At 39.6% G+C, this 19,665-nt stretch overlaps 1 protein-coding gene across 1 annotated transcript; it reads left to right on the forward strand.

Moving 5' to 3' along the window:
- Positions 1-18,282: 18,282 nt before the first annotated feature.
- LOC127227625 (olfactory receptor 1030) lies at positions 18,283-19,233 on the forward strand. The gene has a single exon (XM_051191996.1). It carries the CDS (start codon positions 18,283-18,285, stop codon positions 19,231-19,233), a length of 951 nt encoding a protein of 316 aa, XP_051047953.1.
- Positions 19,234-19,665: the final 432 nt, after the last annotated feature.

Here is a 19,665-nt window from a genome sequence, read left to right on the forward strand (position 1 = left end):
AAATATCCAGAGATCTACAAGGACGACCCTAACAAACAATCTAAGCAATAGAGGATAAGCTATCTTAAATGCCCTTCCAGGATAATGAGATTGATGACTACTTTATATGCCATCCTAGAGCCTTCATCCAATAGCTGATGGAAGCAGAAGCAGACACCAACAGCTAAACACTGAGCTGATCTCCTAGAATCCAGTTGCAGAGAAGGAGGAATGATGAGCAAAGAGGTCAAGACCAGGCTGGAGAAACCCACAGAAACTGCTGACCTGAACAAGGGGGAGCTCATGGACCCCAGACTGATAGCTGGGAAACCAGCATAGGATTAACCCAGACCCCCTGAACGTGGGTCTCAGTTAGGAGGACTGGGCAGTCTATGGGGCCTCTGGTAGTGGATCAGTATTTATCCCTAGTATATGAATGGACTTCGAGAGCCCATTCCACATAGAGGGATACTCTCTCATCCTAGACATGGGGGAGAGGACCTAGGCCCTGCTCTAAATGATATAACAGACTTTGAAGATCCCCCATGGAAGACCTCACCCTCTCTGGGGAGCAGAAAAGGGATGGGATGGGGGTCAAGAGGGGGACAGGGGAGAATGGGAGGGTGAGGGAACTGGGATTGACATGTAAATCAAGCTTGTTGCTAATTTAAATAAAATCAATAATAATAATATAATGTAGGCATGTGTCCTCTTCTTTTATCTCTAGAACCCCACCTGGGTTCTAGACCCATGCAGACCCATGTATGCCCTGTGCATGAATCCTCAGTCTCTGTAAGTTCATATGCACACCCATTCTGCTGATTTAGAGGGCCTTGTCTTCTTGGTGTCCTCCATCCCTTCTGGTGCTTACACTCCTGCTGCCTCCCCTTCAGTGGTGTTGCCACAGCCCAAGGGAAGGCATTTGATAGAGATAGCTTGTTTAGGGCTGAGTGTTCCAAGGTTTCTCACTCTATGCATATTGTCTGACTGTGGATTTGTGTTTTCATCTGCTTCTAGAAGAAGCTTTTTTGACTAAGCAAAGCACTGACCTATGAGTATAGCAGACTTTTGTTAGGAATCATTTTATTGCTACATTCTTTGGTTTGTTTGTTGAGGTTTTGTTGTTAGTGGTTTGGTTTTTGTTTTATAGAACAGTAGAATTTGGTTTTACCCTAAGTCCTTGGGCTATCTAGTCTTAGGTTCTTGGTCACCCCAGAAGCATCAGGTACAGGTTCCAACTTGTGGAGTGAGCTTAAGTCAAATCAGATATTGGTTGGTTACACCCACAAGCTTTGTGTCACCATTTTGCCAGGAGAACACCATTCTAAATCAAAGCATTTGTAGCTGGGTTTGTGATTACATTTCTCCTTTGGTAGAATGTAGAGCACCTTCCCATACCAATGACCCCAGCATATAGGGTTGAAGATTTTATGCAAACATTAACATTACTTTTTCATCTTCAATGAGTTGTGTAGGTGTTATCTTCAACAATTGTGTCTTACCTCAGTTGTGGAGAGCAACCCAGTCTTAATAACAGCCTGGGTTATTTGGGGTCCCCATGTACCCCTATGAACAAAAACTCAATTAGAGGTAACCCAATACTAGAAAATCATTTGGTGGCAAAAGTTAGCCAGTTGGGACTCTGTACCCCATTATTTAGTGATTTCATTTAGATTGCCTTCATATGTGTATTTTAGGAAAGTTTACTGTATTGGCTTTCCATACTACCTCTCAAATGGTCCTCAATTTTAGCTGTCTTTCTGTGTATTTTCTTCCTCATCCCCCTTTCCCTTCCTCTCTTGAGTTGATCCTCCCAATTCAGGTTCCGGGATGTCATTTGTCCCTGTGCCCCAGATAGTCCCTTATGCTACACCTGACTTCTGTGCTTCTACAAATTGTAACTTGGTTATCAATGACTCAATAGCTAACATCCAAATATAAATGAATGAATACATATTATATTTCTCTTTCTGGGTCCAGGTTTTCTTACTCAGTATAATTTTTTTCAGGCTCCATCCACTTACCTGCAAATTTCTTATTTTCTTTTTTAATGGGTGAATAATACTCTAATGTGTAAATGTACCACATTGTCTTTAATTATTTATATGTTGAGGGACAACTGGGTTGTTTTTAATTTCTGAGTATTACAAGTAGAACAGCAATGAGCATGGTTGATGTCGGATGTCCTTCTGTATTCTGAGACTATGTGTTTCTCTTATTGGTTGATGAATGAAGCTGTTTCATCCAATGGCCAGGCAGAATATACCTAGGCATGAATTCCAAACAAAGATAAAGAAGAAAAGCAGTATTGGAGCAATGCCCTGGAAATGCCAGGGAAACCAAGATGCCAGGGCATCACCAGGAAGCTACAACCACATGGGGATATACAGATGGATAGAAATGGGTTAATATTTTAAGAGAAAGCTAGCCAGTAAGAAGCCTAAGCAATTGGCCAAACAATTGTAACTGATATTAAACTTCAGAGTGGTTATTTCATTAAGCTGCTGAGGGGACCAGGTGGATGGAGAGAAAGCCGCCCAATGGAACCAGCAGGATGGACAAAACCCCCCTCCCTCTACATATGGTTGAGCAAGCGTCTCTATGGTAGGATGAAGTGCTCTTTGTGTATATGCACAGTATAAAGTATCTTGATCATATTTGCTTCCCTATTCCTTCCCCTAACTTCTCCTAGATCCACCCGCTACATCATAATCTTTTTCAATATTACTTTTATTCACTATACCACTATGTACAAAAACATCAGTAAGACACTAAATTGTGTTGTAGTCAGGTACATTTAAATGAAAATTCAAATATTAAAACAAACGTTCTCTGAAAGTTACAACATTGTCATTTCAGAGTAACAGAAATATCAATTTCTGTATATCTTCAAAAACATAAATATTAAAAAACTGAATTTTATTTCTAGCCATTTCAAGAGAACTATGACCTCTAATAATTGAAAGAGTCACTGGGGGGAGACCTAGACTCAACTGGCTTTGGAGACTGGAAGCTTCCACAAAGAGGTTCACAAACAGAAACTAAAATTGGAGATTGCTCTTTGGTGACTGTCTTGGGTTACCGCCTTGGGGGAGGAGTTAAGAAGGAGCACCCAGAACTCAGTCACTAGGAGTTAGTGAGTAGCAGAACACACTGCAGACTCCTTTATTAAGGAAGTTAGGCCGGCCTTTATACCCACTCCCAAGATCCCATTGGCTCATGCGGCTGACTCTGCTGTGTTGTCCTTTCCTCATTGGTGTCTCTGGTCAGGTGTCTCTTCCTCAGCAGTCTCTGGCCATAGAGGCAGGTTTGGCTCAGGGAGGAAGTGCCTGCTGTGCATACCAGGGCTCCTGCAGCTTGGGTAGGCTGGCCAGCAGTTTCTCCTATTGTCCTTGCTGAACAATAAATAATTATGTGTGTCAGTCAGTAGCCACTTTTATGTACTTTAATGTCCCAAAGCAGATGATATATATCTTCATGAATGACACAAAAGAAAGACCTTCACTGACACTAATGACTAATGTTGTTCTCTTGCTGTTTCCTCAATCTGCTTGTCTCTTGCATCAGAGACTTCTTTACATGCTTATGTTCTCACTAGACTGCTGTCTCAGAACAGTGAAGTAGAGCCAGACTAGTGAGTCCCACCTTCACTGTCACCAACCTCCAGATTTGTCCCAGTCAAATATCATGTGTACCAGCTCAGCATGCAGTATGGTGAGTTCCCTAAACCCTATGCCTCTCTCTCTCTCTCTCTCTCTCTCTCTCTCTCTCTCTCTCTCTCTCTCTCTCTCTCCTTGGACTGATGTGCTGATGTTCAAGTTAGCTGTGCCAACTTAGTTACATTATCTGGAAGTGTGGGGATGACATGAGTGACTATGGTCTTAAGCATCCAATAAACTAGGCCAGCACACAGGTTGTCCAATCTAATCTAGCCTTGAGTATTGAAAATACCCTGGACAGTCAAGGTAACAGAGGCTCATGAGGTCAGCTATGTCTGAATATTGAGAAGGGTACAGGCAGCCTAGCATCCAGGGAACTCACTAGACTGGACCATAGCAAAGAAGGTGTGCCCTGGGTTAGGTCTGGAGGTTAGATATAGATGAGGTAGGCTAGGGGAAGATAGACTCACTAGACTGTGGTGGTGACATAACAAGTGACTAAGACTAAGCTCAGAGATTGGGTATCTTAGTTAGAGTTATTATTGTTGTGATAAAACATCATGTACAAAGCAACTTGGAGAGAAAGGGTTTGTTCATATCATGCTTCCACATCATAGTTCATCCTCAAAGGAATTAGGACAGGAACTCAAGCAGGGCAGAAACATGGAGCCAGGAGCTGATGAAGAGACCATAGAGAAGAGCCCCTCCTGGTTTGCTCAGCCTGCTTTCTTATAGAACCCAGGACCACCCACAATGGGCTGAGTCCTCCGCCACCTATAACTGATTAAGAAAATGCCCTACATCTGGATCTTACAGAGGCATTTTTCTCAGTTGACACTCTCTCCTTTCAGTTAACTCCAGCTTGTGTCAAGTTGACAAAAACTAGCCAGGACATTGGAAATTCTCCAAGCTTAAGCAGATTCATCAGACTGAGCCTGAGAACAGGATGTGGAACCTAGGCTAAGTCTGGGAATTGGGAAGAGGGCTCATCCTATTCCCATATCTGAGTCCATTTTGGAGACCCAGAGATTTTTAGATTAAGGCAAGATTGTAAAGTTCAGGAAAAGTTTTACAATCACATGTGAGATATATCCTCTGATTCTAAATCCTCCTGTTTTCTAAATGTATAGAAGGCCATTTTTAAGTAATTGTTGATCAGAAACAGCTCACAGCATTTAGGGACTATTATACACCTGTACTAGGCTACCCTAACTGTTAGAAGACTACTCCACTGCCACACACCAAAGTTACAGGAATCTGGTTGTAAGCAGAATTTTATCTTTCAATGGGCCCAATAGCACTCAGATAGTCAATTGGAATAAATTATCAACAACCACCATAATTACCCTGTCTTGGGTCTCTTGTCTTTGTAATAGAAAAATTACATGTATTCCTAGCCTATATGAAAAATCAAAGAAATAAGAGTTAAATATATCCATCAGATGACCCCACATCCACACACATATGGTCAGCACTATTAGACTCACTACATTATATTTTTTAAAATAAGTGAAATTGGAAGGGGAATCTGGGAGGAGTCAGGGAACAGAGGAGATGAATATGAACAAGATACATTGTATGCATTATGAGATTTTCAAAGAATAAATAAAAATCTCATATATCTCATTATCTGATATATATCTCATTATCTCAACTCATCAGAGCCCCAATTTAAGACTCTAGAAGCAATTTTGTAGCAGGAATTTTAGGGCTGGTCTGAGTAAGTGTCTTCAGTGTCTCTCCAGTGACAGCCCTTGAGGTAATGGTCTACAACCACTGGTGCTCAGTATCTACTGCAATGGGATTCTCATCTAACCAGTTCCTCTCAGTGAGGAAGAGCCATAAGCATGGTGTTACAGTCTTTATGTTATCTCTAGGTCCTCTGAAAATATCCAAAAATCTGTTCTTGTTGCTTGCAACTGAAGACCCTCACTCACTGAAATGCATACATTCTTTTTAACAATTTTAACAATCAACAAGGCACACAGAATAGCAAATTGATCAACTGAGAGGGGAAACCCACATGGTTGAGAGAGTTTATTTAGAGGGCTCTCATTTACATATTTACTTATATATACATTCATCTATTTATTTATTAGATGGTAAAATGTTTAAGTATAACAGTATAAGTAAACATATTGCAAATGACATATGAAAGCATGCAGCTAAGAGGCACATTATTAGGGTAAGTAGGCTTCAGTGCTAAATTCAGGTTGCCTGTTTCAAATCCCATTTCATCACCCACTCACTCACCTTGTTACCATGGTCAAATTACTCAAGTCGATATAAATGTAAACTAGGGGAATGTTGCTAATTGAATCAAACAATGTATGAAGAACTAGAATAATATCTAAGAGAGAAAAATCCTCATTATACATTCAAAAACAGTATCTAGTTAAAAAAAAAAAGACAAGAGGATCCCAATATTTTAATTTAGTTAATGGGTCTGACAACCAACTGAGAAGTATGTGTGAACCTCCATCACAAGCCTAGTGGTTGTACACTAATTTTTCACCTCTAGCCACAATACACAGGCTTTTTATTAATATTTACTTATACTTATTACTGCTGATCTTATTTTCTTCAACATGGCTGTTCAGTTCTACTAGCATGCTGACTCTAATCTTAAAGGAGCTTAGAATGCAACCATAAGCAAATATATTTCCTGACTTACCAGGTTAATTACTTCCCTTTGACCTGAATGTTTCTTTTCATATATTTTTTTTCTTATTTTACATATCCATCCCAGTTCCCTCTACCTCCTTCCCATGCTCCCCGGTTCCCCCTCTCCTCCTATCCCCCCCCCACACACACACACTCAACAGGAAGGGTGATGACCTTAAGGAGGGATCAGCAAAATCTGTCAAATCATTTGGAACAGGGTCTAGGCCCTCCCTCCTGCCTCTCTAGGTAAAGGAGTATCCCTCCATGGGGAATGTGCTCCCAAAGTCCTTTCATGCACCAGGGATACATACTGGTTCCACTGTCAGAGGTCCCTTAGACTGCCCAGGCCTTCTGAAACCCATGTTCAGGGGGTCTGAGTGGATACAATGCTGGTTTACCAGTTCAGTCTAGGGTCCACAAGCTCCCCCTTGTTCAGGTCAGCTGTCTCTGCGGGTTTCTGTAGCCTGGTCTTGACCCCTCTTCTCACTCCTCCCTCTCTGAAACTGGATTCCAGGAATTCAGCTCAGTGTTCCTCTGTGGGTATCTGCCCCTGTTTCCATCAGCTACTAGATGAGGGCTCTATGATGGTAGATAGTTAGTCATCAGTCTCATTATCAGAAAAGGGCATTTAAGGTAACCTCTCCTCTGTTGCTTGAACTGTTAGTTGGGGTCATCTTTGTAGGTCTCTGGATATTTCTCTAGAGACAGTTTTCTCTTCAAACCTATAATGGCTCCCTCTATTATGGTATCTCTTTTTTTGCTCTCATCTATTCATCTTCCAACTCAATCTTCCTGGTCCCACATGTACTCCTCTCCTCCCCTTCTCTTTCTCCTAACTCCCTCTTCACTCACTACACCCCCCCACTCCCAATATGTTCAGGAGATCTTGTTCCTTTCCCTTTCTGTGAGGGACCTTGTAAAAATCTCTCATATCCTTGTATCCTAGTTTCTCTGGCAGTGAGTTATAGGCTGGTGATCCTTTGCTCTATGTCTAAAATCCATACCATGTTCCTCTTTTTGTGACAGGGTTACCTTACTCAGGATGGTTTCTTCAAGTTCCATCCATTTGCCTGTGAATTTCAAAATTCCATTGTTTTTGTTTAATTGATTGTTTGTTTGTTTGTTTGTTTTTTCCACTCAGCAGTGACTTTGGACTTGCATTGCTTGGATCAGAGTAGATGCCTTATTGGCTTCTTAAGGAACAGCAGCATTTGCTCATAGTCAGTTTTAGAGAGGATACTAAGTTAAGAACCAGGCCTTGTCAGCCCACAGAATGAGAAAAGATCTTCACCAACCCCACACCAAGCCCACAGAAGGCTGATTATCCAAATATAAAATCAACTCAAAAAGCTTGTCACAAAAGCACCAACTAATCCAACTAAAAAGTGGGGTACAGAACTAAACAGATAATTCTCAATAGAGAAATCCAAAATGGATGTAAAGCACTTAAGAAATCGCTCAACATCCTTAGCCATCAGGGAAATGCAAATCAAAACAACTCTGAGATATCATTTTTATCCTGTCAAAATGGCTAAAATCAAAAACACCAATGACAGTCTATGCTGGAGAGGATGTGGAGAAGGGGAAACACTCTTCCATTGCTGGTAGAAATGCAAACTTGTACAGCTACTTTGGAAATCAGTATGAGAATCAGTTTACATCAAGATCTAGCAATTCCACTCTTGGGCATATACACAAAGGATGCGCATTCATACAACAAGAACAAATGTTCAATTATGTTCATAGCAGCATTATTTGTAATAGCTAGAACCTGGAAGCAACCTAGATGCCCATCAACTGAAGAATGGATAAAGAAAATGTGGTACATTTACACAATGGAGTACTACTCAGTGGGGAAAAAAAATGGACTCTTGAAATTTGCAGGCAAATGGATGGAACTAGAAGAAACAATATAGAATGAGGTAACCCAGACCCAGAAAGAAAAACATGGTACTCACTCATAAGTGAATATTAAACATAGAGCAAAGGATAACCAGACTATAGTCCACAACCCCAGAGAAGCTAGTAAGCAAGGAGGACTGTTACGAGTAGGTTTTTCCACTGGTCTGGTCCCACCACCACGCCAGCCCCAGTTAACACACAGAGACTCTGTATTTGATATTATGATATTGGCCTGTTACTTGTTTCTTATCGGCTAGCTCTGTCTTAATTATTAACCCATTTCTATTAATCTAAGTACTTCCACATGGTCTTATCTTACCAGAGAGTGGGGGCCAGCGTCCTGCTCTCTCCAGTCTCTCCATGTTGACTCCTCCCTACTACTTCCTCGAATCCTCCTTGTCTCTTAGTCCTGCCTATTTTCCTTTCCTATTGGCCAACAGTGCTTTATTCATTAACCAGTATGAGAAACATATTTACAGAATGACATCTCCCATCAGAGGGCCGTAAGAGAGATATATGTGAACACCTGGAGAAGGGGAAAGGGACAAGATCTCCTAAGCAAATTGGGAGCACAGGTAGTAGGGAGTAGGAGGAAGGAGAGGAGGGAAAAGAAATTGAGGGATCAGGAAGATCGAGGCGAGGGAAGAATAGAAAAAAAAAGCAAGAAAAGAGATACCTTAATAGCAGGGGACCCATGGTAGGTTTAAAGAGAAATAAGGAACTAGGGAAATGTCCAGAGATCTACAAGGATTACCCCAACTAAGAATCTAAGCAATAGTGGAGAGGCTACTTTAAATGCCCTTCCCCTATAATGAAATTGAAAACTACCTTAAATGCTATTCTAGAGCCTTCACCCAGTAGCTTATGGAAGCAGAAGCAGAGATTCACATTTAAACACTGAGATGAACTCCTGGAATCCCATTGTAGAGAGTGAGGAGTGGTGAGCAAAGAAGTAAAGGCCATGATGGGGGAACCCACAGAAACAGCTGACCTGAGCAAGTGGGAGCTCACAGACCCCAGTCTGACACCTGGGCAACCAGCATAAAACCAACTAAGGCCCCCTGAACATGGGTGTCAGTTGGGAGACCATGGCAGTCTATGGCACCTCTGGCAGTAGAACCAGTATTTATCCCTAGTGCATGAACTTTGGGATCCCAGTCCCTGTGGAGAGATAATCTCTCAGCCTAGATACATGGGGTGGGGCCTAGGTAGACTTTGATCATCCCTCATGAGAGGCCTCACCATCCATGGAGAATGGAAGGGTTGTGGAATGGGAGGTTGGTAGGGGACATGAGAGGACAGGAGGGACAGGGAACTGGGATTTGTATGGAAAATAAGATTGTTTTTAATTTAAATAAATGAAAGATAATTAGACCTTGTGATTATAGCAAATATATTTTAAGAATAATCAGTGAGAGTCCTCAACTCAGGATCTTCCCTGGGTCCCACTCTGTCACCAAGGACTCAGGAACTCACCCCCAAGGACCTATTGCCAATCATCCCTGTCTGAGTTAATCATGGAAAGTCTATGCAGTTGCTGACATGGCCAGGGATATACTGTAGGTAGAGTTAGGAAAATTCAGGGTCAAAATAATGATGTAGGAGAAATGAAAGGAGGAAAGACTTACTCTTCTCAGACATGAGAACAGTACATTGATTTGTGAGAATGTGTGTGTGTGTGTGTGTGTGTGTGTGTGACTTACAAGTCTTGGTCCAATTGAATCTTCACTAATTTCAGAAACACAAATGGAATGAAACTCTGCCCAAAGGAAAAGAAAAAAAAATGAATTAGGCCTGTACTTAGAACTGAGACTGGAGCAAAGAATTGAAGACAAAGCCCACGGGGGCTCATGGGTAATCTCTTACAGAAGTCAGGCTGTTGCATATATATATTTTCACCACTTTGTATCCATTTGGTTGATTCCATGATCCTCCATGGATGCCAAACTCCTTAGATGCTCATGTACCCTATATAAAATCATGTAGAATTTGTATACATTCTACAGAAACTCTTCTATGTACATTACATCATCTCTATACTACTCATAGTACCTTATACATTGTAAATATTATATAAATTGTTGTTTAGAGAATAATAAGGAAAAAGTTTATACTTGAGCAGTACAAATACAAGTGAATTCATTAAGATGGGAGATTTAGCTCAATGGTGGAGTACTTTCCCAGCATGCACAAGGGTCTTGGGTTCAATAACTGGTACTTACTGAAAAATTCAATTTATAGTTGATTGAATTCATGGATGCAAAGTTAAAAATAAAGGGAACAAACTACGCATATGCATATGAAGATCAACATGCATACACACATTATAAACTTTAAGAAAAAAAATCTTCCCCCTTTAGGGGTCTAAACTACATGCCTCTTTTAAATTGAATAAATCTTACATTGTTACATTTCTTCTGAGTCTTTATGAATTATTTGTGGATATCATCTGAATCCATAGTTTACCTCATCCCTGAAAGGTACATATAGTTAAATTTCATTCATAAATCACTATCTGGCTTGGGATAAGTTTAGCCACATTCTGAGCAAATGTGAGGAATTTGGAAGATTCTAGAAGTGGTGGAGACCATGTTTTTAGCAAACATATTCTGGTTTACCAGTAGTGAAGCCAAACTGCTATAAGACAAAAAAAAGTATTTTTTTATTTTGTGTATGAGTGTTTTATATGCATACGTGTATGTATGTATAGTGTTATATGCAGTATGAATAGAGGCCAGAAGAGGACACTGGATTTCCCTGGAGTAGAGGTACATGTAGTTATGGGCCATCATGTAGATGCTGGGAATCACAACTTGATCCTCTATAAGAATAATAAGTTCTCTTAACAGCTGAACCACCTCCCTATCCCCATAAAGAAATTATTTTTAACATCAACTTGTTAAAAAAATCTTCCTAAAAATAGCTCTTGCCTAAAAAGATATTGGAAACACTTTCTTATTTTATAGTAAGATACTCATGCCCAAAAGCCAAATACAACAGCCCTTCAGCCTAGCACTTCCAGTGGTCTCCACCACAAGACGATATCATCACCCAGAGCCTCAGGCTCTGAAGAACTGCTCTTTCTCAATGAAGAACCACAACTCCTTCCGACAAACTGAAATTAAAACTCACAATCAGTGAATGCATAAAATCTGCCTCCCTTTCTTGAGAACATCCCAGAGCCTGCTGAGACTGAAGGGAAACATAGCTGCCAAAACTATTAGAATTTTTCTATTAAAAGTCTTTTTTTTATTGTTCTTTGTCAATTTCATATGTGTATACAATACATTCTGATGACTCTCTTTAATCCTCCCCCAGCTTTTCCAAATTCCTTAAAGCCCTTTCTCCTACACTGATGCCTTCTTGTTTAATTTTGTGACCCACTGAGTTTAACCAGAGTTACCTATGTGATGTGGTTTTTAGTATGATTCTATTCCTTAATGATTATGCCCTAATTTGATTCCATGAGAAATACATAACAATAAAACAGTATTGTTTTTCTCCTATATTATCTCATGATAAATATGAAAACCAAGACTGTCTTTTCTTTGTAGCCAAAGGTGTCTAGGGTATGCATCCATCTTAATTACATAACATTTTCCTAATCTTTATTACCTCTCCACAAAGCATTAGCTGAAACTCATTGCAGCTGCAACTTTTGAAACACCTACTTTGGATGTCCTAGCAATGGAAAGAAGGCTTCATCTTAGTATCACACTAGAGGTTCTGTGTGTGGAAGTCGTACTGAGAACAAACACCAATGTATGGCAACCTGAGTCATCATTAGCTACTAGAATGATTCAGGGATTTTCATTCCCAAAGGTGATTTAGTTGTATGCAAAATACATCACAGAAACTGTCCCTTGAGACATAGGAAGTACAGGAATAACAGGAGATAATGGACACACTGCTCTTTATAAACACCCATGGCTTTCTGAGTGTGGGATACAGACACCAAAAAGGAGAAGCAGACAGACATGAAGAGGCCTATTTGTGGGGCTGGAAATAGATTCTGTGGATACTTCCAGAGAGCTGAGAATCCTAACTGTCCATTGGGTGCTTGGTAAGTTGTACTTACTGCTAATATCAATGTAGTAAAAACCACAAGGCAGCCAAGGAAAGGGTGTTGATGGCACTGGTGCTGTGAGGAAAACAAGTGCTTTGTCCCTGCCTAAATGCAGTAGGACAGATTTGCGGACTCTTCCTCACTCCCTCACTTGCTCATTTGGTTACTGTATTGTTTTATGAGGAGATCATGGTAGGAACCTTACAAACTCAAGAAGCCTCCCAAATCACATTCCAAAATTTCATACAAGCAAACATTTCCTCAGAAAAGAAAATTTAGCTTTCAAAGATCCCCAAAGTACTTCACCTGCCCCTCCCTCCCCGGAAATATCTCCTGGGTTAATCAACCACAGTTGTTTTATTTGGTCACACATAATAAGTAATCATAAGGAGTAAAACAACATTCCAAATGACAAGATGGTGATCATTTGGATAAACACAACAGTTAAATCTGAACAAACTTTTAGAAAGCATTGAGCCATCCCAGCATGCCTAAAATATTATCATGGAAATCTAAATTTATAAGAAAAACTTGCCGAAATTCATAAATACTGGGAATCACAAATAGAGAAACAGCATCCCTTGGGCAAAGGATGATGGAATCAGCCAACCTGGCTTTAAATCCTGGCCCTATTACTTTGTGAACTTGGCAAACTATTCAGGATTGCTACATCAGTTTCCTTGTTGGGAAACTGGAATAATAAAATATTTGTATTAAATAAAGAGATATAACCAGCACCTCAGGCAGTGAGGCAGCTAAGCGGGTAAGGGTGCTTGCCAATAAGCCTGCCAACCTGAGTTATGGATCAAAAGTTTTCAAATAACTACTAGTTATTATCAAGTTTGAGGCTTAATTAAATCCCATGAACATTTTTGTTTTAAAGGAAACTGCAAATATTCTCCTAGATAAAAAGTTAAAGAACAAAACTTACTACTAAATATTGGGGGTATTTTATTCCTAAAAGTTATAATCTAAACATAAAAACTGTTACTGTTGGTAATTCTAAAACTTAAAAAATAATTCAAATAGGAGTTTGTAGGAATGGAGAATGGCATTTCAATATGATAAATTATTAATAAATACTTAGCTAACAGAGCTTTTTAAAACTTCAAGATAGCATTCATTAACCATGTTTATGAAGCTTTACAAGCAAGAAAGATACTATGTCCATATCAGTTACTAATAAAAATCTCTGATCCAACTAGAGCTGTTATATAAAACTGTGGTCTGCATACTAGCTCTCTGGATTTTCTGAGAGTGCTAAACCTCCCTACATCTGTTTGAAGTAGGTGCTGTCAATGTTTGTGCCCCAGTGGGAAGACTTTGATCAGTTCCAGAAATGAATCCAAATAGATTTTTGTTACTTCACAGAATTCTCAACAACAAGCATTTTACCAGAAACAGAAGATAGTTTAAGTGTGATGCCTGAAGATCTCAAGTGTAATTTGATCTCAAGTTAAGCTATATTTGAGAGCACTGTGACCACACCAAGACAAGTCACATCTACCCTAAGCAGGGGGGATGTCAAGAATGCCTGTGTTTAAGGGCTCTCCACTATTCCCTGACAGAAGCTAGCCTGAAGATCTTGGGCAACTTTTTCTTCTGCTGACTTCTGACCAATTTTTAAAAATAGAACCAACTCTCAAACCCTTGTTTTCACCCATTTCTCTCTCCCTGTGTGATTTCAACCATCACATCTCAACACATGACCAAAACTTCAGTGATTCACATACCACCATCATCAGCTCTCACTACAACAATGCCATCCTCCATTCCCCCACACTGCACCAACATTCTTTGCTCTGAATTCAGTGCTAGAACAGAGTTTCTGCCTCTATTAAAACTATTCACAGTAACATGATTAGAAATACACTGGGATATCTGCTTCCTTTCATCTCTCAATTGCATCTTCTACTTTTGCATTAAATGGTGTTAATGTTAGTGAGTTTGTATAAATAGCAATGGGTGTGCACATGTCTGCATGCATTCATAGGTGTGTGTGCATGTACGTGTGTGTGTGTGTGTGTGTGTGTGTGTTTCAATATATTAGATTTCCTTCCTTAGGAAGCAGACATGGTGAATATTAAACTGTCAAACAGGCAATTTCCAAGTGATACAGATTCTATTTGAACTATCTTTCATTCCTTTTTTCTTCATTTCTATCATTTCTCCCCATTTTAAATCCTTGTCTCTCTTACATAGAAAGTGCCCTAGCTGTGTCCCTGCTAATAGTACTCTCCCTTTTTCTTCAATCCATTCATGCAATGACAGATGGAATCCCTGAGAGCAGAGTAATGATCAAGTAATGTCCACAGTTCAAGTGTTCATTGAGTCCATATTCACTATTGACTGACTCTTCTTGACTTTCACAGCTCTTCAAAACTATGGCACACTCCAACCAGTTTGCCTCCCACTATCTCATCAGTATTCATTCATTCTTTATGAAAAAGTTATTTCCTAAATATGCTCAGGAATTTTCCTCTGCTTAATACATGCTCCCCTTGCCCCCGCTTAATTCATCTTTCTGTTTCTAGGGCTCTTTGTATCTTCCTGGAAATACCTCAGTTAATTTTAAAAGCTGCCTACTACCTACAGCATATAAACCAAACACTAAAATGGGATATTTTGTGACTAGAATGGTGGCTCAGTGGTTAAGAGAACATACTGCTCTTTTAGATAGCCAGAGTTCAATCCCATCACCCATCCAAGCAACTCACAACCACCTGTAACTCCAATTCCAGGGGGACCCAAAACCTCTGGCCTCCACAGGCACCTAAACTCATGTACATGTACCCACAACAGAGATCAATTTAAAAATAAATAATGAAATATTTTTAAATGGGATTATCAGGCCTTCAACTATCTATCTTACACAAACATTTTAGCCTCATTTCCTATCACCTACCCCGAACAATGCTAAGATTCAAACATAACAAAATATACTGACTTATCCTTGGTTTTAGAGTTATTTTAGGGCACTTCATTATGCACCATATCCTATGGGGAAAAAAAACTCATGCAATCTATTCTTTGTAGACTGCCTTCCTGAAAACAGGACCCTTGCATGACTCCCAGCATGTTCCTAGGATCTTTCAGATGACCCTTATTGGTGTGAGCCATGCTACTGGTATTGTCATAACAGGCCTTATGGAGAGCTGAGGGTTATTGTGATGTGGAAAGAGCCTTACTTGCCCACTACGTGTGGGGCCTGAAACAAGTTCTCCCAAGACCTCTGTATCTTAATCCAGTACCCTGAGCATACCAAGAATTCTGCTTCTAAAGGTATAGTTGCTTAAGAGAAATAATAGACAGATTTTATAACTTGTTATATTGCTTCTTAACTTTCAGATGTTTTCTCATATGAAGATAATATGGGCCTGCATTTGTTATGCTTGCCCTAACCTTGCAAAAGGCAAAGGCTAGCTTGCTTCCAAAAGGCCAACTCTTAGCCACATGTCTTTGAAGTTGTTTAATGTGTGATCTTCTTACCTCAGTAGTTCTGTGTCTGCCATTCCCTCTGCCTACAGTACCAGAGAGTCTCCTTTGTAATTGTGAATCACTCTTGAAGAGGACAGAATTGGTACAATTGTCACTATAGTTTACCGTTACTATGGAAGTACAAGCCTTTACAAGCAGACACAGGAAAGAAAGGAGAGACACAGAAAGTTAGGAGAAAGTCACATCTGTTTCATAGCATGTGAATGAGTATTTGAAAAACCCATAAGAATTAACAAATATCAATTTATAAATGATGTTAAAGATGATAGCTATAAAAATTAATTCACAAAATTCAATAGATTCCCTATATGTAAACAATTCTTAAACAAACCACAGAATGCAAGATAACATTTCATTTACAACCATGACCAAAAAAAAAAAGATGAAACACTTATGAATAGAATTTAAAGAAATGTATGTAATGTGTATTTGGAAAACTTGAATCATTAAATACTTATTATCAAACTCTTTGATGAGTGCAATACATAGCCTACTTACAGAAAGAAGATACTCTCAAAAATATGTCCATTCTCTCAAAATTAGTATGTATGCTCAGTCAAAAGCATCTGAGAGCAAGCAAGATTGTTTTAATTGATAAAAATCATGTTAAAATCATTAGTGTGTGAGCAAGCCAGAAAGTGTGCTACCAGACATGAAAATGAACTCTATTATATTTTACATTTGGTCTTAGCTCTAGAAGATACTGCAAAAAAAAATCATTGGAAACTGAAATAATCACGGACAGGGTGTTTGGGTATGCCTTAAGCTTGAACTTCAAACCAACAGAATCAGCAGTAAAATGACTCAGCAAATCAGTTGTGTTATAACCCTTGGCCAGCCATTTAGAGGAATAAAGACAGGACTGATTACTCAATTCCTCATGTTAAAATTTAATTTATGGAAGATTGTGATATAAAAGTGAAATCTGAGAAATATATAGAATAAAGCAAAAGATAAATCTAGTGATATTAAATTTAGAACTGTTTATAAATCGTGTCACAAAAATCAGAATTCAAAAAGGAAAAGATTTGGCATGAGACAATTTAAAACTTAACTGTCAAGCTCAAAGAAAAAATAATATGGCAACTCTGAAGTACAAAAAGAACACAGAAAATCAAGTATAATATATATGAATATATATCAAAGAGTTAAATTAATTTGTTAATCACCAACAAAAGTTGGTGTAAGTTAGAACTTACAAATTACTAATGTTAAACATCTTCACCAAAGCACTAGGTATGTACATAACCCTAAGTGGATCTCAGAAGCTTATATTTACTGAATTGCGTGGGAAATGTTTCCAACAAGAGGGAATTAATAAATCACAACACAGCTATGAAAAGGAAAAGCATGGAGTAATTGCTGAGTTTGTAAAGAAGTGATCTCATTTATGCAGAAAGAGATGAGTTAGTGTTCATAACCACACATACACATCATTAAGCAATTATATTAGCAATTATATAGACCAGAAAACAGGCTGTTGTTTTTTGTTTTTTGTTTTGTTTTGTTCTTTTCATGTATAGCCCTCTCTGCTATGAATGCTGTGAATGTTCACCAATGTTTTGATGCTATTTTGTGTTAATATTTAACATGATATTTAGGTTAATTCAGTATCCCCTCTTTAAGAACTGTTGATCCTCCCTCCATTCATGACACTCTTCCAGAAGGCAGGTGGATGTAAGACATTATTCTCTTTATGGCACAGTGGGGCATTTTCTTGATTAATGTTTGATGAGGAGGGCCCAATCTATTCTGGGTGATGTTGTCCCTGGGATGGAGATCCAAGATAGTATAAGAAAGAAAACTGAGCCGACCATGGAGGGCAAGCCAGTAACTAATACTATTCCATGCCCTCTGCATGGGTTCCTGCCTTAAATTACTGCCCATTCTTACCTTGGTAATGGATTGCGGGCTATAAGATAAAAGAAACCATTTCCTCTGCAAGCTGTTTTGGCCATAGTGTTTTTATCATAGCAAGAGAAACCCTAATGAAGAAAAGCACTAGCCACACTGAATTACAACTAATTATTTGCCTACATGTTTCTCCTACCAGCCTGTGAGCACCTTCCCAGTAGACATACTTTTCTTCATCTTCATGTCCACTTCATTTTCCATAGTGTCTGGCACAATAGAGATGGGCAGTAGACATTTGGCCAGTGGGTCATCTTGGGTCATCTCCTGCTTCCACCTTCCACATTCAGTCTCTCCCACAAGGGTCCAAAATACTCAATGTGTCATTCTCTTGTGTGAGTCCTTCCAGAAAACAAGAGCAGTGTGGTCAGATATGCTGTCTGGCCCTAGGCGGAGTGCTGAATTAAACTGAAAGCATCACCAATATAAACTTGAACATAGAACCTAGGAAATTCATGCCATGGCTCCTAAAAGAAATCAGCTTCAACCATTTGGGTCTGTACGAGATGATTATTTTTTATCATCTGACAAGGAGCTTGTGTTTTTAAGTATCTGATCATTTTAAGTTGTATTTCTTCTCTTCACACCAGATAAAAGAACAAAATGTCAAGAGGCAATCGCACCACTGTGACAGAATTTGTCCTCATGGGATTCACGGATCGCCCTGAACTTCAGCTACCCCTCTTTGTGGTATTCTTGATGATTTATCTCATCACCCTGGTAGGAAACCTTGGCATGATCCTGCTAATCAAGGCAGACTCGCGGCTTCACACACCCATGTACTATTTTCTCAGTCACCTGGCTTTCATTGATCTCTGTTACTCATCTTCCATTGGGCCCAAAATGCTGCAAAATTTATTGGCGAAAAAAAAAACCATCTCTTTTTCAGGCTGTTTTGCTCAGCTGTACTTCTCCGGTGCCTTTTCTACTACCGAATGCTTCCTCTTGGCTACCATGGCCTATGACCGCTACATGGCCATCTGCAACCCGCTGATCTACACAGCCATCATGACACAGCGGGTCTGCAAGGAGTTGGTGGTAGGAGTCTACACCTATGGCTTCCTCAACTCTGTGATACAGACAGTACTGACTTTCCAGCTGTCTTTCTGCAGCTCCAATGTGATTCCCCACTTCTACTGTGCTGACCCTCCTCTCCTTGCCCTCTCCTGCTCTGACACCCACAACACAGAGAGGCAGCTCCTGATCTTCTCAGCAGTGAATCTCACCGGATCCCTCATGACGGTCCTGGTCTCCTACGTCTGCATCCTGGTCTCTATTATAAAAATTCAGTCTTCCCAGGGCAAATGTAAAGCATTCTCCACCTGTGCCTCCCACCTCACTGTGGTCACCATTTTCTATGGAACGTTGTTTTTCATGTACCTGCAGCAACCAAAATCAGGGAATTCATGGAGGTATAGCAAAGTGGTCTCTGTGTTTTACAGTCTTGTAATTCCCATGCTTAATCCTCTCATCTATAGCCTGAGAAACACAGAGGTGAAGGATACCCTGAAAAGAATGCTAGAGGGCAAAACTTCGCAGCGAGTGGGATACTAGGATGCAGCACTGTGAACAGCAGTATACACCGAGCTGATGGAAATGGAGCAGGCCAACTGCTACCTGGTCAGGAAGGGGTTAATAGAATTGAGGATTTTCATGGCCCAAAATAATGAACCACCTTATGGACATAAGTAATATTTAATCCAAGCAATTGCCATGAACTAATTAGAATGTATTTGCCAGCTAGAATAATTATGACAATAATTACATATGTCCTTCATGTGTTAAAGATGAAGTGGCTGACTGCCACTTAATAACAATTTGAGCTTTACAGTCATAAAAATCCTCCAAGCCCATATTCTGAGTAGAACTGTGCACTAATGATGACAGATGCAAACTCCCCACATAAGCATCTGTTACTAAGCATTTTCCAGTTTAATGGAGTCTATATCAATCAGAGCAAGCTATTAGTTAGTCTTAAAAAACACT

This window comes from Phodopus roborovskii, unplaced genomic scaffold, assembly GCF_943737965.1.
Source record: "Phodopus roborovskii unplaced genomic scaffold, PHOROB, whole genome shotgun sequence".
NCBI lineage: Eukaryota > Metazoa > Chordata > Mammalia > Rodentia > Cricetidae > Phodopus > Phodopus roborovskii.

Bases quoted from the DNA above. Each gene is read 5' to 3' on its own strand.
- LOC127227625 (XM_051191996.1), top strand. From the start codon at position 18,283: ATGTCAAGAGGCAATCGCACCACTGTGACAGAATTTGTCCTCATGGGA.